The sequence below is a fragment of the Hippichthys cyanospilos genome, chromosome 20, assembly GCF_059441005.1.
Source record: "Hippichthys cyanospilos isolate Australia breed blue-spotted pipefish chromosome 20, RoL_Hcya_1.0, whole genome shotgun sequence".
Classification (NCBI taxonomy): domain Eukaryota; kingdom Metazoa; phylum Chordata; class Actinopteri; order Syngnathiformes; family Syngnathidae; genus Hippichthys; species Hippichthys cyanospilos.
The window spans coordinates 10864329-10890265 of NC_142388.1; the positions used below are offsets into that span (position 1 = coordinate 10864329).

The following is a 25937-nucleotide window of genomic DNA, read 5'->3' on the forward strand; positions in this document are numbered from 1 at the left end:
TTACTTAGTCAAGGAGGTGGCAAGAACCCAATGGTCACACTGTGAAAGCTCCAGCCTTCTTCTGTGGACTGAGAAGAGCCATCCAGCTGGACAACCATCCCTGCAGCAACCCCGCCAAATAGGCCTGCATGGTAGAGTGGCCAGACAAAAGCCACTTTTTAGTCAAATGAACATGGCAACCTCTCTGGAATTTGTGCCAAAAGACACCTGAATGACTCTCAGATCATGGGAAACATAATTCTCAGGTCTGCTGATGTGTGGATGCCAGGCGTCATGTTTGGAAGAAAGCAGGCACTACTCAACCAGGCCAATTCCATCCCTACAGTGAAGCATGATGGTGGCAGCATCATGCTATGAGTGTGTTTTTCCCGCAGCAGGAACTGCCAGACGGGACAAGATAGAATGAATAATATATACATCGATACAATGGATGAAAACCTGCTCCAAAGCGAAAGAATTGCCTTCAGAACCAGTAGGTGAATATCTTGGAGTGGCCCACCCAGAGCCCAGACTTGAATCTGACTGAATATCACTTGGAAGATCTGAAAATGGCAGTGCACGGATGTCTCCCTGGTGGAGCGTGAGAATTACTGCAGAAGAAGAATGGGCAGAACTGGCCAGATGTGCTTGTGGCATCATGTTCAAGAAGACTTGAGACTGTTATTGCTGCCAAAGGTGGATCAAAAAAGTATTTAGCAATGGCGGGATACCTTTGTAAATGTGACTTTTACGTTTTTAATAAATTCAAAAAAAATGTCAAAAACTTTTCCCCACATTATCATCATGGGCTACTGAGTATGAAATTTTGAGGTAACAGATTAATACAATTTGGAATGAGGCTGTAACATGCCAAAATGTGGAAATAAGTATATTCCAATTGTATCATTTGAGAGCAAAGAATTTGAATGGTGTCACCTGAACTTTTAACGATGCAATGTATTTCCTACAAAGAGTTGGGAATTGTGGCCAAAGTTTCTTGTGGGGATGTTCTCTATTTAAATACGTACCTTTTTTATCCTGATCTCCATCCAAACCTTTTGCAAAGAGTTCCTGAATCAATTCCCCGTTGCCAGTACTGTTGTGATCCCCCTTTGATGTCATTTTATCCGAGCAATCTGCCCTGTTCTGTGGAGTCCTTTCCTCACCGGACTTGCTGTTTTTTTCCAGGCACTGAGAATCCAGGCTATCCATGGACTCGTTCCCATTCACTTGCGCTACGTGGAGGGCCTTCGAATGCTGGATGTCAGACGAATCAGATTTTTCAATTGGGGGTTTTGCATTGGTTTGGCTGTCCCCTTCCCCTTGGGAATGTGAATTGTTTCCATGACAACGTAGCAGAGTTTGATTTTCCAACTTCTCTGCAGTGCCGTTGGGGCCAACCAAGGGTTCATTGGAGCTCTCTTCCTCCATAGAGGAGACATTGGGGAGGTGGCCATTAGTACGAGGACCTGGAGTGTCACAGGAGGAATCCTCATCCACTGTCAGACATGAGTCACTAGGCCCCGCCACGTCCATTTCAGCCACTGTGTGTTCTTCTACTTTCTGTTCATCACCACCCTTCTTTTGTTGCTTATGCTTACGGATGATGCCCCGTACCCAAGATGGCCGTCGGCGAAGCTTCCTCTTGATATGATCTGTGAGACAAAATGAGTAAAAACAATTGCTCTTAGAGGACTAGTTTGCATTTTTTAGCCAAATAAAACCATTAATTTAATAAAATATCTTGGGCATGTCATCAAAACACCACAAGGGTCAAGAATTACAACCCTAATTCCAATGAAAGTCACACAATGTGTAAAATTTAATAACAGAAAAAATTGATTTGCAACAATTATTCAGCATATAATCAATTAGATACAACAAAAAGATGATATTTAATGTTTAAACTGATAAATATTCATGTTTGAAACTTTATTCTTGCAACACGTTCTAATGAATTTGGGATACCTTGCTGTACTATTTCAGTTGTTCAAACGTTCAGAGTCTCCGTCAGATTGTGTGCTTCGTAAAGCTCCACACATTTTAAATGGAAACAGCTCTGGACTGCAGGCAGGCCAGTAGAATTCACACACTTTTAACTTTGAAGTAGCGCTGTTGTAACACATGCACATTGTGGCTTGGAATGATCTTGCTGAAATAAACAAGATCATCCCTGGAAAAGACATTTCTTGGATGACAGTATGTGTTGCTCCAAAATAAAAAAATAAATAAATAAAAAACATGCCAAAGATTTTTTATTTTTATTTTGCACTAGGAACAACCAGGATAGTCTCTCTCCTCTTCCACATCCTTGATTTCCGAAAACAATTTGAAATGTGAACTCATTAGACCATAGCACACTTTTCCACATGTCCATTTCAAATGGAGCAGGCGATCGTGTTTCTGGATGTTGTTGATGTATGGCTTTTGTTTTTGCATGGTAAAGTTGCAACTTACACAAGTAGCTACAGCGACAACTGTGTTAAGAGACAATGGTTTTCTGAAGTGTTCCTGAGTCAACACAGTAATAGCCTATGATACCGATTCTTAATGCAGTGCTTCAGAAAGGATCAAAGGTCAATGTTGGTTTTCAGCCTCAACGCTTACACGAACAAAGTTCTTCACTTGTCTATCAGCTTTCTATAGCCGCTAATGCTCACAGTTAAATGTTGAGGAACATTGATCTTGAGCCATTTTTCATTTTTAAACAACACAAATCAGTGGTGCGATAGGGGAGGCACTAAGTAGCAAGGGATCACTAAGACTGAGCGTACACAAGACGATGCCAAATTGGAAAGGCAAGCGAGAGCTACAAATCGGCACGGTGGACACTGGTGAAAACAGATGGCGCTCAGCGCTTCGCTTTCAGCAGGAAATGGGGGGGCAGTTCTTGGGAGTATAATGCTGACGCAAGCGGCAGGGGAAGCCGATGTGGGTGTCTTCATTTGACGCACTGATAACAGGTCATACAGTGGTTAGCTAGAAAAGGCAGGCAAAAATTGTGATTGCATGTTCAGGAGGGAGATAACTGGAAACAAGCCCTTGGAGTTTGATGAAGGAAAAAACAAGTTAAAATGACAGGTATTGCAGCTGTTGTCATTGGGCGATTGTCAAGACCAGTTTTTCAGGAATCTTAGAAGACAACGAGATGGTTGCTAAGATCTATATTCAGACCTTCGTCCAATTTGTACTAGCATCAACTAACGGTTGACTTACTGTGTTTTCAGGCATGGCTTTTTAAGATTCAAGTGTAAAAGATTAAACATGAGCTATTAAGGTTCACGGTGAGGTGTCTGCAAGACAATTCAGCCCGTTTTGACAAACACAGCAGACTTGAGGCCAATTCTCACTTTTTTTTTTTCCTTAGATTTTTTTGCACTGCTATGTCAAATAAACCACAGTGGGCTCTTTCAATCAAGTCAAAGCCATTATAATTCTGTCAAGGGCCAGTGGAACAGCATAAATCAGACAAAAGATCTTTTGTATAATTAATAATATATGCTACATTGTGATTCTCGGCGGACACTAAATGGTCAGGAAAGCATTAGCTTGTTAAATAGTGCAGTGCACTCTCGGCGTTTGCTTAGATTATGAGCCTTCAAAAGTGGAAAATACTTTTTCGTCATATTTATACTGTAGTTAGGACTCGGTCAAGTCCTAACCTGGCAGAGTTTGTATACACAGAAACAAAATACACTGCTGTTAACGGACCCTACAATTTCCCTTCCCTCCTGCCCAGATGTCTTATTTACACAAAGAAAAAGAATACCCCACGGGAGGTTGGCTTGCGAGGGCTTAGCTATCACCATCAAAGATGTGTAGTAAGCACCCGGGGGATGGAAAAGGTGAGACGGAGTAGCAGCAAGTGACTCGTCATAGGAAGCTCGTAAATGATGCATGAAAATTGTCAGAGCATGAAGAGCCAACCACAGAGGGGGAGGGTAAAAGCAGGCAATGTCTGTCTTAGTTCCAATGGTCTTTTGTAGCATTAATTAAAGCCATCGTTACATTTGCTGGGCTGTGCCAAATGTTACTTTTGTGTGCACCAGTTACAGTTAACACTAAACAGCGGGAGTTGAAATTTCCTAGCAGGATCCAAAGTGCGGTAACAGCAATTATTAAGTCGATAAATCATTGTAGTGCCTCCAACATGAAGACAGCCCTAGAAAGCCTTTGGGTGCAATTATGAATTGGGTGTCTGACTGACTGATTTCTTTACTTAATTATTTCATCGAATTATTGCTTCAGTGATCTGGAGCATAGAAAATGATGCAGAGGCTGAAGGGAATCAAGAGCATCAGGAGCAAAAGTAGTTTTTCTGCCTGACATTGGAAAGAAGTTAGATCTTACCATTTTTAATTTAAGACTATTTTTTTCCCACTGTCCTATAACGAAAACAAATTCCCATGAACGTACCATTCTTTGTATAGAAGGTTCTTCAAAGAGTAAATTGTCTAATGGTAGTTTATCAAATTGTTCACAAAGAATGACTGGTGTAGCCCGGGCCCAGTTCGAATTTGGTTTGGATCTATCCAAACTTAGTTCCTGTGACAATAATGAATCCCAGCACTACTGTACAGAAAATGGATAGATTGAAAGATGACTGATGGATTGTAAGTCATCAATTTTTTCTAACAAAAACAAAAATTCTCTGCAACCAATCTGTCAAGAAAACAATTCAGCCACTGGTTAAAAAAAACAAACAAAAAAAACTCATGCTTGTTGTGCCAGGACCCCTGGAAATTATGTGTGACAAAGACCTCCAAAACGCAACCTGTTTCCCCTAATAAATATACATACATATAGAAGAATCAAGAAACAGAGCTACATAAATGGCAACATCAGCAACAAAGTAGACTTATTTATGATGCTTAAATTTTGAACACGTGTCTTGCTGAGATAAAGCCTTCGCCTTTAATGCAACGTGGCACTTCTTCAAATTTGAGAGTGGGTTATAATAAATATCCGCTGACACAAGCGGGTCAACATCTCATTAATTCTTAGGCGTTCCACTTGACACTTTGGGCACTGGATGTCCAATATGTACAAAAGTGTATTTGACAACGTTAAAGGTAAAGTCGTGTAAAAAATGTTCCTTACAATAATATGTATGAGGAAACCCTAATCGTCTCAACACAGCAATCTGATTTACATCTAGAAAAACCTACGTGTTTGTATGAATCTCATGGGCGGCCACTTTGTCACCATCAGTTGACTGAAAATGGCACCACAGATGCTCAAGTATCAACTAATTAAGCCTCACGTGTTTTCTGAGTTTGGAGGTATGACATTTACCAGCGTCCACACAACTAAATGCAGAGGTGTTTTTGTGGCAGTAGAAGGGACATGCTTGAAAATTATTAAAATGGTAGTGCCGAGGGCCGCACGATTACAGCCAAAATAATAATCGTGATTATTTTAGTCAATATTGAAATCACGATTATTAATCACGGCCATTCATCATGTTTGGTACAGACAGTACTGTGTATAAACAAGAATTAAAAGCTTGATACTTAAAAATAAATTATATACCCCACCAGGTTGCTGGTAATAAACTAAAATAAATAAAGTAAATAATAATTTTAAAAAATTCACCCAAGATATGGCAAAAACTTGACACAGGGAAACATAGCTAACTTATTTACTGGGTGCAAACCAATGAAAAAAATGAAGCCAACTGTATTTAGAACCAAGCACATTATTTACTTTTAAGCAGATTTGAATCAACTAGCAGTCAAAATGTAATTTGCAGTTATTGCAAACTGAATTTATTCCAACTATTTGCCAATCGGATTTTTCAAAATGGGTCTCAATTGATAGCTAGCACGTTATATATTAGGAATCGGGTGAGAAACTCGACACCATTTCACATTGGTAAATAATATATTAGGGTGATTAAAAAGTAGTTTTCTTTCAGCCGAATCAAGTGTTTGTACCGGCAAACTTCCATAAGCAATAGTTTGTCCGCCAGAAACTCGGGAAGGTACGCTTTGCAGAAAATCTGGCCCGTGCAGAGGGCGTAGTTGCCGAAATGACATCATTTGACGCGTGGGGCCATGTGGCAGGCATAAACAAAGCCTTGCTGCCACCCTTCGAGACGCTACTGCAGGATTTGCTCGCTTGCTATTTCTTAAGCTTAATGAAGTCTTAAAATTGCATTTGCCTCCTGGTGGTAAGATGACAAAGTGCTTGATTTGACATGTAGCCGGCTTTTTAAATGTTAGTATCGCCGAGGATCATCTTAATTAATTGTGGCAGCCAATATGGTGATCACGATTAAAATCCGATTAGTTGTGCAGCCCTAGTAGCGCCTCTGCTTTCAGTGTGATCCAGGGGGGAAAAAAAAACTTATACTGTAGTGCTGCTAGTGCTAGTACATTTTAATAATTCCGCACAACCACCAGCAATAGCACAACCTGGAAAATCAGCCAATCTGCTCGCATAATTCCCGATTCACTCTGACACACCTCTCCAAACCTGAACAGATGCTCTGTTGTTTACAGAAAGCATGGTGTGGTTTTTAACGCAAGTGTGTGTTTCCATGGCGATCAACAACTTTTCCCTCCGCTCCCAAGAGGGCACCACGCTGTAATTCTCCATGAATTCACATTTAGGACGCAGGGGTGAACACTGGCATGCATTCATGCTGAGGGAATAAATTATACTGTAGCATTTTGGGGTCAAGGGAAAACAAATGCTTAGGGCTGTTTTTTGGAGGGCGTTTGACTAGTGTAATTTAATTATTATATGGGAATCTGGCACAAATTTGATTTAAGATTCCCCACTGTATGAAAATGTGGGTTATGGTTGTTAGTTGGGATCCACTTCAAATAAATACCATTTGAGACTTGGAGATTTAAAACTTACAAGTTTGTATGCATACCAAGACTTATGCATAACACCTACACGAAAAAATGTACACAAAACTAACTGATTTGGCTTCTTAGGTATCTGACAAACACTACCTACCTACCACTACTCATCATCGCATCTGTTATGTCCAGTCAAGTTTGTATGCTGACACTTTTAAAATTCGGCAAAAGAATGTTGGCACAGTCTCTACGAAAAATCATAGTGTGAAGGCATTTGTATTAGTCATACACAATTTTTGTACAAAATATATTTTAAATATATACTTGCAGCGAACACCATACATGAAAATTCTCACCGGGAAAAAGTATGTACACAGAGACTTTGAGAGGCTAGGTGAATTTAGGTATCATAAAGACAACACCATACACGAACATTTTTAAGATTACGCCAATATGTATCAGTTTGTACAGTTTACTCACTATACTGTCAGAATTCTACAGGTAAGAAAATTAAGACATCTTTGAGAAACATAAAATGAATTTATTATGTAGGCTGTCTTATATACCATCAATATCGTTAGAAGTCTCCAGGAAATAATTGTTACATTTAGGAAGGTTCATGTTTAACAACTGAATGCCAAAATGAAGTACATACTGTACTAGAATATTTGTGAATGCCCTTGCTTTGTCTTTTATTGAAAAGAGTTAGCTTGCCATATTGATGGATGACTTCAGCTAATGAATGAAAATCATAGCCTATGTAGTCACAGCTGCAACAGGAATTAATGCACAGAAAAAAAAAAAAAAATCAGAGAAACGATAAAAATTATACTGTCTAAAGTAGAGTTGTCTCAAAACAAAGCATCCACAGCTGTGAGGTTGACCTCATAGACTCCAGGGTCATAAAATGCAAGACGACCATTTCTCAAGCGAGTTGACACATTGTGCCGACACTTAATGAAACGTCCCGATCAATAAATGATAGCATCCCTGGCTCGTGGAAATGAAGGCAATCAGTCAATTCACTCAATTGTTCCCTCACTGCCGCCGACCAAAGGTTTGTTTGGTTTTACTTTCGCTATTTCTTCTCAGCTAATGGCGTCCCACATGATAGCATCGATGTCGGCGATGCAGCTGTGGCTGGCTGTGCAATTTTATTGGCTCACAAGAACACAGTTTTTCAATTGCTTGCATAACAACACAAAGGCAGGAGTTAACAGAACTTGGCAGAGTGTAGATGTGCCTCAGGGAAATCTGCCTAGCTTCCTGCCCTTTCCTCTGTTCAGTTAACAGTTGCTGTTTAGCCACTACCTGTGGTGCATCTGACCTCCAGCAATAGCTAAAGACACTACTTAATAGATGTCAACCTGAAACAAATAAGTATTTGGTCATAAACGGTGATATATATTAATGTTATGAATTTTGTATTTATTGCTCTGCAGTAATTTCATTGCACTTTAATTATACTGTATTTTGTTTTTTTTGTACTGAAAGCTAAATAATTGTAATATACTGAAGGCGGGTGGCTAAGGGAAACAACCACATAACGCACACAAAAACGCACACAAAATCACTGTTCAGTACATTAATTGCTATTCACCTATTCATGTTGCTTTCTGTGTAACTTCCATCCATCCATCATCCATTTTCTATAGCCGCTTATCCTCACAAGGCTTGCTGGTGCCTATCCCAGCTGGCTTTGGACAGTAGGCAGGGGACACCCTGAACTGTTTGCCAGTTAATTGCAGGGCACACAGAGACGAACAACCATACACGCACCCAATCCTACCTAAAGACAATATAGTACACAGGTGTCAAATTCCAGTCCTGGAGGGCCGATATCCTGCATGTTTTGGAACCCTCTCTCTCTCAAACACACCCGATTCAAACGATTAGGATCGTTTTTAAGCGCCTGCAGATTTAATTAATTAACCAAGCGTTTGAATCAGGTGTGTTGGGGAGAGAAAACCGGACAATATGAAGAATACCAGCCCTCCAGGACTGGAGTTTGACACCTATGATTTAGTATGTCCAATACGCCAGGCATGCATATTTTTGGAGTGTGGGAGGAAGCTGGAGAGCCTGACGAGAATCCATGTGGGCTCAGCGAGATCATGCAAACTCCACACAAGAAAGCCGGAGTGAGATGGATTTGAATTAGGGTCCCTATAACTGTGAGGCGTACGTGCTAGTCACTGAACCACCCAGCCGCCCATCGGTAAACAACAAAAGGTTCTCTCTTTCAAGGCACATACTTACAGGGTACATATAGCTTTTTTATTAACTGTGATCAAAAGGATTTCTTCAGCAATGTCCTTCAAAAAGAAAAGATCTTCCTCTGCCTCAAGGAGAGTAGAGAAAAATACAATAAGCATGGAAACACAAGTTAACACATGTGTGAAACATTTTTGAAAGCTTTAACATGAATTTGTCACATTGGTACTCCAAGAGCACAGGGGTCATTAGTAAACTAGCGTGCCACAGATACGATGGTTTGATGAATAACAATGAACTGCACGAGGAGTCAGGCACTGGAAAAAGCTAATGAATTGCTGAGCTGCCCTTGACTATAATGGCACGTCTTAATGAGTCGTTAGCTGCAAAGCAGGGCAGCTATGTGGGAGAGAAAAATGCACCTCGGCGAGGCATTTAATGGCTGTGTCCGCGATTAGTGTGGATAAGTGAGGTTCTCCGAGTAATTTCAAGTAATTAAAAACAGTCAGTGTGCATTTTAAATTCTTATTTGTATGGGGTAATACACATCATGTGGCATCTCTTTATTGGTGGTGCGCCAAGGCAGATAGCATGGTCAAATAACTAATATGAGGCTGATTTTATTGTCGATCCTATTGTTATGGGTGAGAAAATGTGCCGAGTGAATTAATTTCAGTTTTAAACAATCTCAAGCACGGGACCACAACCATTATAGAAATAAAATGTTCATAGAACTCATTTGCATAATTGCAACGAAAAAGTGCTGTAACAGGATGTGAATCTTTGAGAAAAAAAAAGCTAGCAAAAGAGTCTAAAGCTTTGTTTACACAAAGTGGGAGCGTACATATTTTCTCTAAATATTTGTCTCCAGCCATCTCACTTTTCAGAAGCCCATCAATGGGTGGACAAAAAGCAAAAAGAGATCAATTGAGTAATTTTAATACAAAATCCTTCAGTTCACCTTCAATTTGCTGTGTTGTGTCCTACCATCAAGCCGAAAACTCAAGAACATGAGTAAACTTATCAAACATTACCAAATTGTGTTCTTGTCATTAATAACTGCATAATACTGCTGCCGGCATGACAACAGATGATTTGGACTCAAAAGCAGTAATCAACATGTATCAACTAGTTTAATGTTTGAAATCAAAATGACTTAAAATACTGGGCTGCCTCAGGAAACTTCTTCATAATAGATACGAGTTGCTTGTGAAGCATTTGCCAGCCAATCCTAATGAGAACAAGCTAGCTATTACATTATCAAATAAATATTTTGCATCCACGCTCAGACTACAGAAGCTTTGGAGAACAAAGTAAAAACTTAAGTGAATACACAGAGAACAGTGTCCACAAATAACGGTGTATGGAAAGGAAAAAGACCCACAAAGACAGCAGAAAACCGTAATGTTATGTGCACCCTAATACAATAAATACAATGATGATTTATTCTCATTCGGCTTGGCACCGCAACCATCCAAGAAGCATTTGCGCCCAACAAATGGCAGCTAGGCTCAGCGCTTCTCTCATGAAGCGCCAGATTGTCATTGAGAAGCAATTTTTTTTCTGAAAAGAGTATTCTATTATCGGACGTTACCGGTGCAATGTTGAACTGAAGATGGGTTCTTTGAAGCCTGCTGTTCAAGTTCTAATTTTAGCCCCCCAAGGTAGAAAAAGTGGCCCATTTGTCACCTGACGTCTGTAGGAGGCAACGTTAATAATGGAAGCAAGCTGCCAAAATGAGTTTCACGTGTACGTTGACAGAGTTAGCCTGAAGCGACGAGTGGCTAACTGCCCAAGGGAGTTAGGTGGACTACTATCAAGTCAACTGGTGTGGCTATAGTGAAAAAACATACATATAAATACATATACATATAAATTATTGGGGCACTCACTGGAAAGAAATAGGTCAACAATTCTGTGGTCATCATTTTGGTCAGCTCAGATGTTTTTCCAGATGTTTAACTTCTTGAGACTTTTTTGTCACCAATTTTTGTGTTCAAATTGTGAGTGAGTTTAATCTTTGAAGGACTCCTGGAGATGACAGTAACATTACAGTATCACCTTGAACCCAAAATGACAAATTTCCAGCTTGGCTTGGAGAATTTAATTCATTGAATTAACATTTGGGGGAGCATGTTTTTGGTTAGTTTTTAAGATTATGCTTTGTCCTCGAATAATTGTGTCACAAGAATACATTTCCACTGTTAATCTTGCACCATTTTTGTTTCAAAAAGTTTCTGGGTCAGTCTATTGTGGAATGAGCAACATCCAAAAACGCAAACTACAAGGTCTATCTTTCTGCTTTCATCAAACATACAGTACTATTTCCACATGTAATGGAAAAGAAAAAGACTAGGAAAAAAAATAAAAAACAAAACTGCTGGATTCAAGATTGCTTTGTATTCCCCAAAAAAGTGTCCTCTTTTTAACCCACCAAGTCTTAATGCCTACTGTCCTTTTTGTCCTTAAAAGAAATCAAATCCAGGCCATCCTTTTATGCGGTAACTACTCCAGCCTAATATAAAAGGAAGCGAAGTGTTTATTGTGACTTTAAATATCCCATCAAGGCCTGGCGATGGATTGACATTGGCAACGGGGAGGAGACGCGGCCGTTTAATGTGATGTAAGCTGTGCGGCGGGGAGGGGAGTGGGTCACAGCGGTATTCCAGCCACGAGAGAGCAAGCCTTGGCGCCTGTTGCCTTGGGCAGGCGAATTGACTGATGCAGAGGACACATTATGCAGAGCCGGCATCATTATTCCTCTCTTTTGCAAACACCAGCGACACTTGCGTAAGGAAAGGTTCTCATCAACTTTCTATGCTGCTGAAAAAGCGATTTCAAGAGATGTCAATATCTTATGTGGCAATCAGCATTGACAGGAACTATCAGGCCAATGTGAGCTAGCGAAAAGTCCCGGCCCAATAAGGAAAGCGAGGTGGCATTTCATTATGAATGAACGGATGGCACTTGCAATGAACTTGATCTTTGTGATGATGCACCATGCGTGAACCCTGAGCTGGGGGTTCGCTAATGGCCCTGGAGGCAGGGAAGATGGATTCGGGGGAGGGGGGGGGTTGTCCGTTGTGAGTGAGCTCATAGCGACCAGGAGAGGGAGAATGACAAACATATCCTGTCCATTCAAGGTCTTCCCACGCAACTATCCATGGCAACCAGGTTTGTCCAGCCAGCGCGAATGCTTTTCACACCCGCTCCGCAAATATGCTTAGCCTTCAAAAAAGTGTTTGTGTAAATATTGAGTGGCTCTCATCATCCCCACACTCGCTGCTTGTTATATCGGAATGGCACAGGCCAGTCTCAGCACTTGGCAAGAAGAGAGCAGTGGATCGAAACTGAAAACAATAACAAAAATATATAGTAGCATGTCAGAACCCAAAACAACTGCAAGATAAGCGACACAAAAGCCAAAATGGGAGAGTTACAGGAGCTTCTTGGGACACTTTTTTAAGTCCTATTCAGACATGGTGACCCAATTCATGTTCACGAAGTAAAATGACACTAAAATGGTCTCCTCAAACCAAAATGGCAGACCTCCAGTTTATTGGCTTGTTGTTGCTAAAGTAATGTTGCTAAAGGAAACCTGGCAAATCTTTGAACTTTCTGGCAAACTCTTTGAAATCTTTGGAAACAGGGTCCTCATAGGTCGAGCAATGATAATAGCTTTCTTCATATATATAACACATAGAGGTAGCGCAAAAAATGAGTTACAGCAGTTTCCTCGGTTGAATTCGATAGATTCGAGAAAAAAAATCTTTGAGGGTTTGGCACAAACATCTTTTCAAGTTTGATAGCAACCAGTACCTTAAAAAAAAAAAAAAAAAAGATGTTGACCTTAAAGTTTCAGGAACTGTTGCTAGGCCACAGTTAAGTAAATTCCAAGAGAAGGAAAGGACATCTGAGTTTTGTAGCCTTCTAAAGCTGACAAAAGTCTGACCTATCTATAAATGAAATACAGCAAAAATGGAAGATTTAGAAAACCCAAAACAAATATGAAGTTCCCATTAAGATGTCATTCCATCTCCTGAGGCATCATCTGGCAAAGTTTGCCTGTTTTACTATTGCTATTTGTGAATGTGTTATGAGTTCATATTACTTGAATGGAAAATTGTATTTAAGAATTTTGTGTGACAAGATCAATGATATCTGGTGGGACTGTGACAAAAGAGTTTATTGATATTTTGTTCTGGATATTAAATCCACCCACCCATTTTCTATAGCCTCTTACAGTCACTAAGGTCACTGGCTTGCTGGTGCTTATCCCAGCTGTTTACAGACCCAGAAAAAGAAAAAGGAAAAAAAAATTAAATGCTTTGACGGTTTTTGTATTCAAGGTAGTACAAAAAGAACACAAACACTTTATACATACTGTTCAGTAGTAAATCCAAATTGCATGGCGAGCATTATGGGGCAAGGTAAGACTGATCACAGATCTGTTCATTTTCAAGGTTGGGGTGGGGGAAGGACCAATTGCAATGATCTTTTTGACATTGTTTCAACATGGCTATGGAGTCTGAATTTCCTATATTCTGACCACTAAGCATTGTGAGTTATGAAAAATAGATGTGGGACTTAATTTCACAAGCAACACTGAATTTTACAGACTCCACTTTTTAGCCTGTCATGCCATTAAGCACAATCACTGATCAATTAGCCTAATAGCTGCCCCGCTGAGGGGTTCCAGGTGAGAACAGGATTCCGATGTCAGAAATTAATCACCCGACTTAGCTTAATTAATTGACGCTTCCGACAGAGGGTTTTTAGTAATGACTCTACAAGCTTCTTAATTAACCTAGTCACATGATACTGACTGTCGAAGTAATACTTTGCAATGTTGTTTCACTTTCCAATACTTCCCTATTATTAATTGACTTTGACTAACTTAACTATTATTAATATAAATTACGTAATACTCAAATTTGAGTAAATTGGGAGGACTAGACCTGGCTTGATTTACAGAAGCGGAGAGAGTTGTCAAGAGGCTCAGCAGGGGAGCTGCTCATGAAAAACAAGCACCACCCTGTGTTGACTAGAGGGACTACAGATGAAATTTGAAAGATTTTGTCAATCATTGTCTACTGTAGGAAGCTAGAGGGCATTTTGTGACTACATGTGAGAGGTTAAGCTGACATCCCCATTAGTTTGCCACACACCTGCCGTTTGCCACAGGTGGTCATGTAATGACCCTGCAGTGTGGTCATGTTCCGAGTGGTTAAGAGAGGGTAGGACCCCACTAATGAGGCTGCTCATTTCCGTTGACTCCCTGCAGAGTGTTGTGTTTCAGTGCGTCTATGTCATCCATGTGTGGTGTGACACAGCTTGATTGTTGTTTATATGCACAAAAGAGGACATTTCCTGATGCAAAATAATAATTTTTTGAGTCAGAAAAAAAAAGAAAAAAAAACATCATAGGGCCAACCATGTCTATAGGCTTTTTTTTTCCTTTTTGGTCTTTTGGGTTAATTCTTTTGTTTGTTTTATTTTTGTGGGGTTTTATTGCCATTTTTTGAATGAATTTTTTTATTCTTTTTTAAAAAATGTTAGTTTTTTCAAATTTGTAAATGCTTTTGCCTTTTTCTAAGTTTTTTTTTCATTTATATTTTCATTTATACATTGCTTTATTTTATATGAATGCAATAGAAAAAAATAATTACAGTACTTATATCATTTTTTTTCTATATTAATTTTTTTGCTACTTGGCACTTGAAGGTTAAACAATTAGAAATATAATACTGTACTGATAGCTATCTACAAATATACTCATTTTACTCAAATATATGAATATTCTACAGGATATACAAATGTAGTATCTGTGGTTATCCTAAGTATTGTAGGAAGTTAATAAGGATAATTTCCAGTCTTAAAAATTAGAACGCGCATTTATTTCAGTAATTTCAATTTATGTAGTTTACTTGATATATTTATTTTAATGAAGGTTGGGTGGGGCAGTGGTTAGTACGTCTGCCTCACAGTTCAGAGACCCGAGTTCAAATCCACCTCCCTCCAGTCTTCCTATGTGGAGCTCGCATGTCTTCCCCGAGCCCGCGTGGGCACTGGAGGGAGATGAAGGTGAACCTGAGGATATCTGTGAAAATGCTTGTTGACCATCACCATAAAATGACCTAGACTCACCACCATTTTATGTGGTAGTTATTTACCGTCCTCCTGGCCCATACTCTGGATTCTTAGATGAATTCCCTGAACTTATGGCTGACTTAATAACTCACACAGATAATATATTGATTATGGGTGACTTCAATATTCATATGAACTCCCCATCAGAGCCACTTACTGTAGCTTTTCAAACAATAATCGATGCATTTGGTTTTACACAAATAATAAAAGCAGCAACACACCGGAATGGTAATATCTTAGACTTAGTGCTAACCCGTGGCCTAACTGCCTCAAACGTCATAATTCTGCCACATACTAACGTTATGTCTGATCATTATCTTATAACATTTGAAGTCCTAGCTCAGTGTGGTCTTGTTGTCCACAACCAAGGCTTTAAGAGCCGTGATATTAATTCTTCAACGACTGCTGCACTTTCTGAATTACTGCCTTCCGCAACAGCTGCCTTTCCGTCCTTCACTGGCTCAGTCGATAAGCTCGCGAATGATTTTAATTCGGTTCTCCTAAATTCCCTAAACTCTATTGCGCCGCTGAAACTTAAAACTCGTCCGAAGCGGCGCACTCCGTGGTTTACGGAGGAAACGCGTACGTGTAAACTGTTAAGTAGACAACTTGAGCGTAAATGGCGAACAACTAAACTTGAGGTTTTCCGTCAGGCCTGGTGCGATAGCTTGCTGAAATATAAAGAGGCTCTTAGGCTAGCAAAAACTAATCACTTTTCCAAAATGATTAGTCTTAATAAAAACAACCCAAAGTATTTATTTGAGACGGTAGCGCAGCTAACACAGCAGCAGCAGGTTAATCAAAATTCCCTCCATTCAGCACACGATTTCATGCAATCCTTTACTCAGCGGATTCAGCTAATAAGGGAAGAAATAAAAAAGGCGGCGCCGCTCACCACCTCAACTGTGATTGTTGATGCTAGTTCGGACAATCAGGTTCATGAAAGTCTGGCTACCCTGTCCCAGTTTGATTTAGTATCCCTGGAGTGTCTTACACAACTGGTTAATGCAGCAAAGCCGACGTCCTGCATGCTCGACCCGCTTCCAGGCAAACTCGTCAAAGAGTTGTTCCCGATCTTGGGGTCGTCTGTCTTGAATATTATCAACCTGTCACTCTCCTCTGGCATTGTACCTGAAGCTTTTAAGACGGCCGTCATTCAACCATTACTTAAGAAACCACACCTAGATCCTGAAGATCTCGCTAACTATAGGCCAGTGTCACACCTTCCGTTTATCGCCAAAATTCTTGAGAAAGTTGTAACACAACAGCTTAGTGATTTTATGATAGACAACAATAGATTTGAACTCCTTCAGTCAGGTTTTAGGGCCAACCACTCAACTGAGACAGCCCTAGTAAAAGTGACGAATGATCTTCTCTTAGCCTCGGATTCCAACATCTCATCAATATTATTACTGCTTGATCTTAGTGCCGCATTTGACACTATTGATCATCATATTCTTATAGAACGTCTTAGATCATGTGTTGGTATCTCGGGATCAGCACTTTCTTGGTTCAGATCTTACATCCTGGGAAGGACGCATAGTGTCTCTTATGGCGACGCGATCTCTGAGTCTTTCTCCGTCTCATGTGGTGTCCCGCAGGGGTCAGTACTTGGCCCCTTACTGTTCAACATCTACATGATTCCTCTCGGCGATATTATACGTAAACATGCTATTAGTTTTCATTGCTATGCTGATGATACCCAACTCTATATGCCCTTAGAAATAACGGATCCGTGCAAGTGCAGTAAACTGGAGGCTTGCCTCGCCGAGATTAAACAATGGATGTCTTCCAATTTTCTGCTTCTCAACCCTAATAAAACTGAGATGTTATTTATTGGCCCTGCTCATCATCAGCACCTGCTTAAGAATACCACGCTGAACCTAGAAAACTGTATTATTTCCCAAAGTAGTTCTGCAAAAAATCTCGGCGTGATATTTGACTCAACTCTCTCCTTTCGAACACATATTAATAACATGACAAGAACGGCGTTTTTTCACCTCCGCAATATAGCTAAAATTCGCCCTATTCTTTCTCTTAGCGATGCAGAAACATTAATTCATGCATTTGTTACGTCGCGCTTAGACTATTGCAACATTTTGTTTTCTGGCCTTCCCATGTCTCACATTAAAAGCCTGCAGTGTGTACAGAATGCAGCGGCGAGACTATTGACAAGGACGAGAAAGTTTGATCATATTACTCCGATTCTAGCTGACCTGCATTGGCTTCCAATACACGTGAGATGTGATTTTAAGGTGTTGTTAATTACTTATAAAATTTTACACGGTTTAGCTCCTTCCTATCTCGTCGACTTAGTATCACCTTATGTTCCGTCCCGACAACTTCGATCACAAAATGCCGGTTTGCTATCGACCCCACGGGCTAAAAAGAAGTCTGCGGGATCAAGGGCATTTTCCATTCGCGCGCCAGTACTATGGAATGCCCTACCTATGGAAGTTCGCGCAGCCACCTCGGTAGAAATCTTTAAATCCCGACTAAAAACACATCTATACTCAAAAGCATTTAGTTAAATTAGCCTGTCTGCAGCCTTCTTCTTTTTCTTCTTTTTTCCTGCCCCCCTCTTCCGGCCGGGAGAGGGGGCTAGCTAGATGGTGAGGGTTGACTTGACCGCCTCCATTGGGTCCTGCGCTGGTCGACCATCACGGGTTAGGAGTCTAGCCGTCTGCGGTCCACCTGGCTGGAATGCGGGATGGTTCCTGCCCAATGGCTTTGCCTGCTGTCAAGACATCACTGCACTATATAGCACAATATGTTTTCTGTAATTTATATTGTTTCTGTGTTCGGTACATGCAGCATCCACTTCAACCTGTGGGCCTGGAAGGGGGCTCCTCCCACCTGTGGTCCCTTCTGGAGGTTTCTGATTTTCCCCAAATTGGGGTTTTTGAGTTTTTCCTTCCCCTTCTGGGAGCTTTGACAGGGGATGCTGTTGTGTACCTTACATTGAAAAGATGTCTCTGTATGACCTCTTTTCATTCTGTGAAGCCCTTTGAGACTTCGGTGATTTAGGGCTATATAAATAAAATTTGATTGATTGATTGATAGACTGCAGGCTAGGTGAACAGTCTGCCTAACAAAAGCTGATTTCTCTCAAGCCTTCCAAATCTAAGGCAAAGCCCACCAGACAATGTAGGGAAACAAGATGGGTACGCAAATTTTGCAAGTTCGCTTGCATCCAAAGGAAAACGATATGCTTTTGTCACACAAAAGTCGAGTATTAGGCTCAAAAAACACACATGCATGTCATCAAATGTGAAAATGCTGCTGTTCGTGTATTTGACCAAATATGTATATACAGTGGACCCCCAGTTTACAAGGTCCCCGCCTTGCGTTTTCACCTTACGACATGGACCGTGACTTTTTTTGTCCCCTCTTTAAGGCATTTCCTTTGCCTTACGACACATTCAACAGGGTGGTCAGTGTGATGTTAAAGAGAGAAGTAAGAAGATGATTTTTACGGAAAAGAAGTAAGAGATAAACAAGAAATTCAAAAAAGGCAAAGATAGGCTACCCTCACTTGGGAATATGGCCATAACAAGCTCGTCACGCAAAGATAAATAAATCCTTTCTGTATTTTTTATTAATGATATTAAATTGTATACATGTATATGTACGTAGCACTCACTATATTATTTTAATATGTATATTCAATTTTGATTTTTTTACCTGGGATTTTCCATGTATTAGCTATTTAACATAGGTTTGGATTGCCCGCCATATGGCGAATTCGCATTACGACCCCAACCGCGGGACGTATTACTCTCGTAAACTGGGGGCCTACTGTAAATTGTTATTTTGCCATTAAAAACACATTTTCATTGTTTTAGTCCATGTTTATAATAGGGAAATACTGTTGAGGTGCTCTATGGTTTGCCTTTTCAGAAAACACTTGGTACTGAAGGAGTTAAAAAGTGATCATTACAAACAGCGACTTTGTCAGTCAAGTGTGCAAACTCATTGACATCTATTCAACTGCCTCTGAAAATTAGACTGTCTTGCCCTATGGGCCACTCGAGAGCTGCTAGTTGGCAGCGAATTCATACTAAACCATACAGTCAGAGCCGCCAATAAACGCTAGCAAGAGGTGCCATAAAGTACACTATCAGTGTAATTAAGTAGTTTTTAATGCCTTGAATTGGCGATTGAAGATAACTTCAGAAGAACATTGTGTTGTTTTGAACGGGAGTTGGGAGCAAAAGAAAGATGATTCAAGTTACTACATGCTTTTGCGAACAAGTACGAGACCTTGTTCCATCACTATGTTTTTTCCCACATGTGGCAGATAACCAAAACTTTGTTTTTACTTGCGGTACTCACTTGGGGTGCATGGTTTACTGTCAGTGGCCTCGCTCTGAGTGCTGGCCTTGCTCTGCTGTTCTGTGGTACTGTTGTTCCTCCGGGTTCCAGAAGCGCTCTGGGGAATTGTTGTTGCTTTTGATGGCGACGCCGTAGTTGATGTTGCTGCTGCTGCTGCTGCAGGTGCTGCCACGGGTGCTGCTGCTGCAGGCTGAGCTGGTGTCTGCTGGTCTGCAGATCACAACAGAAGATTTGGTTAGAAGTACACTATATGCCTATATTGGTCTTCATGTAGAGGAGTCACACTGCATTAATATCAATCACCAAAGGGAAATGGGAAGAAGAAAATAATTTTGGCCACTGAAAAAAACAGCTTAAAAAAAAAAAAAAAAAAAGCAGATTTCGTGGAAATTTCCAGTCGCAGGTTTATGAGGCTTTTCATGCATTCCATTTTGATGAAAACACAAAAAACAAATAATCAAGAACACTCACCCAAAACACGTGGATATGTTATACATGTATATAATTAAATAACATCATAAATAAAAAATCTATGAAGGAAAAATGTCATTTCATTTACTTTTGGAGTGACGTGACGAGCTATTTACGGCCGTATTTCCTAGCGAGGGTAGCCTAGCATAGCCATCTTTGTATTTCTTGATTATCTCCAGCTTTGTTTCAAGACTAATCATCTTCTTACTTCTCCCTTTAACATCACTAGCAATCTTGGAACCCATGACTAACCAATTAAAGTTGGAATCAAGCACTAAAATGCACAACAAATACGATATTGTAAGCACTCACACGAGATCACAGCATGACGCCGATCAATAGCAGACCAGCATTTTAGTGATGTATGCTGTGAGGCGTGTGGTGACATATAAGCGTGGTACAACTCGCAGTCATACGTACAAACACTGACCGCCAAGTTCGAATTTTTTAATTGTCGTTGATGTCGTAGTGCGTGAAAAATGCCGTAAAGAGTGGACGAAAAAATTTAGTATTCCACTTCATAACGTGAAAAAAACCTAAGCCAGGGACGCCGTAACTCGGGGGTCAGCTGTGTAAGGAATCGGATGAGAAACTCAACGCCATTCCACACTGGTAAATAATATATTAGGGTGATTAAAAAGCAGAGGCTTTTGTCATGCAAACGTGTGAAACATTGCCCCCTGGTGGTAGGATGGCAAAGTGCTTGGTTTGACATGTTGGTAGCCAGCTTTTTAACTGTTAATATCACAGAGGATCAGCTTAAATAATCGTGGCAGTCAATATCAGGATCGCGATTAAAATTCAATTAATTGTGCAAGGCTAACATTTACAGGATTTAGTGTAAACCACAATTGTCTTAGCCTGTGCATCTTTTGGGATAGATTAGTCTTATTTTAACCAGTTGAATGTTTGGTGGCCTTTTGGTAACACAGTTTGGTTAAAATGTTTTCTGTTGATTGTTTTTTTTTTTTTTTAATTCACTTATAGTGATACTCAGTTTTGTTTTGCTTTTGTCAGTTGTCTTTTGAATTGCCCCCGGAAAGGCAAAATCAAACTCAATATCCATAAAATCTAATGAGTGTGGGCCTTCGTCTTCTAAGTTACAGAGACAGCATCGGTGTTGCTGGACATTAAATACTAAGGTTGAGTTGGTCCACTGAAGCCCTTTAAATAACGACATTTTAATTTCTCACATTTCATCACCTCTCGTTGTCTTTCTCAAGTCAGGCAAGTCCCAGTTCATTATAGACAGTGTCATGCAAACGGATCAGCTAATTGATTGCTTTATAAAAGGACCTTGACTAAAAGATTAAATATTTAAAAGCACAGCGCTCATTTTTTTTCCGAGCATGAACTCTGGCTCGTGCAGTATTCACAGTGCATCATGTGCAATAAGTTCACAAAAAACTATTTAAACATAAACAAGAGAAGAAACTCTCACAGTTGAATGTGTAAATATATAAACTGTGTGAGGAGCATACATAGGGAGTTGTAAGCACCAAGAAACTATGTTGCGTTTACCTTAAGAAACTGTGCTAATTAGCCAATTTCAACAGGGGTTATCGTCAACAGAATATTTGCATACGATTACACGCCTCATCGCTTCAATATTTGATGGCACCCATTTAAGAAAAAAAAAAAAAAGACCTTTCCAATGTATCATTTAACATCTGCTCGATCACGACAAGCCAGAACCGAATCTGCAGTTGAATCTGAAATTCAGTGAAGGCCTGCACAAAAATTACTTAATAGTTTGGCGCGCCTATCAGTGAAAAGTGCTGTCAATCTTTTCCGGATTCAATGTATGTCAAGACCCCATTTACCCAAGGACCACTATGTACTAGAAAGCTGTGTCTCCCATCTCAGGGATTCAATGGAAAAAAAAAAGTACAAATGTCAAGCTTCTCACCCTTCTTCCTGCGTGCCTCCTTAATGTCCTCGCACATGCGATCGAACTCTGGGTCGAGCTCAGAGGCAAAGATGGCGTGCGCTGTGTCCTTGAGGCTGCATGCTCGGTGCCTGATAACCTTGTCTGGAAAACAGACAATTACATGCATCTCCACATTTTGTACACACATAAACAATAGCATAAGTACCATTCCAGCTTCTCAAAAAACATAGGGAAAAACTAGATACTTTTTTTTTTGCACTTCAGTATTTTAGTGTAGAAGTACACAATAATCAATTCTTACAAGATGTAAAAAGAATGGAATAATTTTATTAATAAAAAACAACGGACATGTGAATCTGTTAAGAGAACTGCACATATGCGGGGATTTACTGTGTCTGGAACACAATTTATTATTGGACATCCTGTGTTTGAGCTAAAAAAGTAACTCAGTAACTGGCACAGCAGCACACCATGTCTCCAATGTGCCCGGACATTATTAATCCCCCCATTTTGTGTGACTGAAGGGGCGCACTGAAGAGTGAAGCTAAACACGTATCCACTGTAAACAAGGGTGCTTCTCATTACAGGGAGGCGGAGGTAGAGCAGCAGCAGTGGGGTTACAATCTGCCAGCATTTGTCTAATTGGACGATGGTTGCGTAATGGTGATGGGAGGCAGTGTGTGTTTATGTGCGTGTGTGTTTACGAAAAAAAGGTCTCTCAGAGGCTTCTAATGACATCTGGCCTGCTGAGAGCTGATCTGCTTCAAGTTTTTTTCTGCGACTACTTACCAGCACTCTTACTTTGCATGATGGTGAAATATCTTCCTCATTGTATGTTAATAACAAATTCTACTTCAATAGGACAATCCCCATAAAAATTCTTCTGAGTTTTTTTTTTTGGGGGGGGGGTTCTTCAAAGTAGTAAGAACTGGCAACAAATGTATGGGGGAAGTTAACATCATTTGCTAATTTATTATCGCTAGTCAGAACATATTGTAATACCTTCCCAGGTGTTCAAGCACAGACACTGCAGAATAATTTACTGAAAAAACAAACAAAATGAAGACATAATAAGCACATTCATACACTAGTTGCACAGTAACAACTGATGATCACGCACTCAACGAGCAGACTACCTAACAGACATTTAACACTCAACTGCTATTCTGAGACCAACAACAAAACACTCCATGTCACTCAGCAAGCCAGGACACACCATTTACAACCACAGACAAGGTTATTTAGCATGCTGAAGAGGGTAATACTACTACTACTTTATTTTTTTTTTCCTGAGAAGAAACAGGCCAGCAACAAGCTAATAATGACTTCTGATCATAATTGGAGGCTTAATGTGCCACAACCAGGTCCTAGTACACAAGATAAAGGCTTGGCAGTTCTTTTTTTATGAAACATTCTAATTGCATTTTCTGCCTTTTAGTGCATCCCTGGTAGATATCCTCGCATGCAGAAAAATGATGGCACAACATAATTTATTCATTTGGCCCGGCAGAAAACGGCTTCCCATTAAGCATCGCGAGTGACGCGAGAATTAAAATAGTTACTCGTGCAGTACACTGCTTTCAATTCATATCATTCTGTTCCGCCACTGTCACTAATGTTCAATTTTAGCCTGCGTGGACATTTTTCACCAGCATACACAAAATACGAATAAATGTGTATTCAAACAGCAGGCTTCTTTCAATGTTTGTGCATACATTTGTCTTCTGCAATGTTTCGGGTGCTCAAGAGGGAAAGAATGGGGGTTGGGAGTAGAAATCAATTCTAGCTGTGAGACAAGAGGACGAGATTAAATTTTCATACATATGCAAGCCTTCCTCATTTTCTACATGGCAAACGGGGAAGCTGGGAAGTGACTTTCTTCATTTAAATTTCCGACATGTACAAAAAGGCGCTAGGAGCTTTTGAAATTACTGCGTCTGTAGGCTTGCTTAATAAGTCATTAGATTTTTTAAGTCCTCGTTTTGTTTAATTGCTCCATCACTAATGAAGCGCAACATAACTACAAACTATCAAAGTGATTAAAGGAAGCCATGTGTTTTACAGTCGTCAAACAATCTATACATTTTTTTTTAAGCTCCGATTCAATTGTAAGTTATTGAAATGTAAATACTTTTTTAATGCATAAAACCTCACATTACAATGTATTTAAGGCAAATAACTGTAGTCTATCTGACAATCTAGAATTTCGCTAATAATTTCACCATATAGTACATGGTTTATGATTGCTACCATTCATGTGCATTTAATTATTTTTTGGGGAGAACTCCACAAACTCAACTTTACATATCTAATGCCATATTGACTAAACAGTGCCTCCACAGGTGGCAGAGCATACAGCATTTTGCCTTTTTGACTCCCATTGATCAATAATTAATTTTACGAGATCAACAGAATTTGTAACAGTCAATGAATTAATATGTGAAAAATGTTCAAACGGCACCTGTAAGGTACCTATATTTATGATCAAAGTGAATTCCCAGTACTGTTCTCACCTTTGGAACCTAGCACCCTTGGGGTGGGGGAGGGGGTCCCTAGACCTCATCTGTGTCTTACCTCCAGGATCCTTGTCAGGATTATACTCTAGTGCATTACTGCAGATTAGGTCGATGTCCGCCAGGAAGTCTTTGGCCGTCAGGTATTGGTGCTTGTCAATCTTGGTCATGACAGTGGACAGGTCCATTGGCTGCCCAATAACCTCCAAGTAGTCTGACACCTAACAGATGCATGATAGTGAATAGTCGGATTGTGGGTGGGGGGAAAAAAATTCCTGGGTTTTGTTTTTGTCTTCACCTCCTCGATGTCAACAGGCTTGCTGAAGATATTGAAACGTTTGTCGGTGGCCAATCGCTTGGTCACGTCCCTGAGAAAGAGCCGGAGCTCTCGTAGCGTATTTTCCTCCTGCTCGGCCAACCGACGCTGCTCTTCAGCAGACAGCACCCTGGGGCCCGGGGCCTCGGCCACCGGCAGCACCTCCATGCAATGCTCTACCGGGGACGAAAGCAAAAATGGTAAACATTAGCAATGAGCAATCAGGGTTAACCGATTTTAACCATGCTTGAAAAACGTGTACTCATCAATGCCTTGGTTGTTTTGTTTTTTTATGGTGATAATCATTCACGCCATGAACTAAGTAATCACGTATTTTGGAATCCACTACAAGTAATCTCTAAAGTCTTTTTTAATCGAAACACCCACTTTCTACAATATTGTTAGATACTTTCATCACATACATACGGATACTACGTTCTAAAGTGAGGTTTCTAACTGTCCCACCTATACGACACGTAGAATTTTGGACTTTCTCATAATTGAGATTCATTGCTTAATCCTTATCTAGTATCTACCATTTCAAAGCTGTGCTGATCTAAAAGCCAAAGTGATGTGTCACTGCCATCTATAGAGATCTGTTGTTTACAAGCCTAAATTTTATGGACAAACTTGGGGAGACCCTGTTCCACACCCCCTTGCTAATTAACTTTATTGGGAAAGCTGTCGTGGCAGTAAATGACAGGATTTCAGCTGGAGAATATTAATGACCAAAGCAGTTAATGATGAAAAATGAGAATTTCAAGCATTGAAAATAGTTTTTAAAATCTGACTAAGTGAAAATACAATTTCATTAGTATGTAAAATTCTACTGTAATATCATTAATCATTCATACATACCAGATCATTCTGCATGTTTTAAAACTCAAATTTGGCCTTTGAGCTTAAATATTCGCACATCCCTCTGCTCTGAATAAATTATTTTGAAGTAGTGATTAAGTGAACTAAGGAAAAGCCAATGTCCGCCGCCGAGGCTCCATCTGTGGGCAGATGAGAGATGCTTATGAAGCCCCTACGGCTCCTCACCTCTTCTCCATCACAAGCGTTCCCTGACTCTAATTAGGGATAATGGCTTCAGGATTCACAAGTCGCTTCCTTTCCCTGCCGATTTTTTCCATGGTAGCCAGCAGGACCCCCGAAGAGTAGAGCAGAGGACCCTAGCCTTATTTCACATGGGAAGGGTTATGGGGGATTCCGTATTATGCTTGAATGATGGAGCGGGGCAGTGGCAGTGGATA

At 40.2% G+C, this 25937-nt stretch overlaps 1 protein-coding gene across 2 annotated transcripts in view; it reads right to left on the reverse strand.

Annotated features, from left to right (window-relative positions):
• The window catches only part of atad2b (ATPase family AAA domain containing 2B), a 60558-nt gene that overhangs the window by 19561 nt on the left and 15060 nt on the right, over positions 1 to 25937 (reverse strand). For both annotated transcript variants that reach the window (XM_088403993.1, XM_088403992.1), the window contains exons 21-25: positions 24664 to 24857; positions 24427 to 24586; positions 21871 to 21993; positions 19491 to 19700; positions 1008 to 1634 (exon numbers count right to left, since the gene is read on the reverse strand). In XM_088403993.1, coding sequence (XP_088260119.1) covers positions 1008 to 1634; positions 19491 to 19700; positions 21871 to 21993; positions 24427 to 24586; positions 24664 to 24857 — 1314 coding nt within the window. The remainder of the gene's footprint in view (positions 1 to 1007; positions 1635 to 19490; positions 19701 to 21870; positions 21994 to 24426; positions 24587 to 24663; positions 24858 to 25937) is intronic.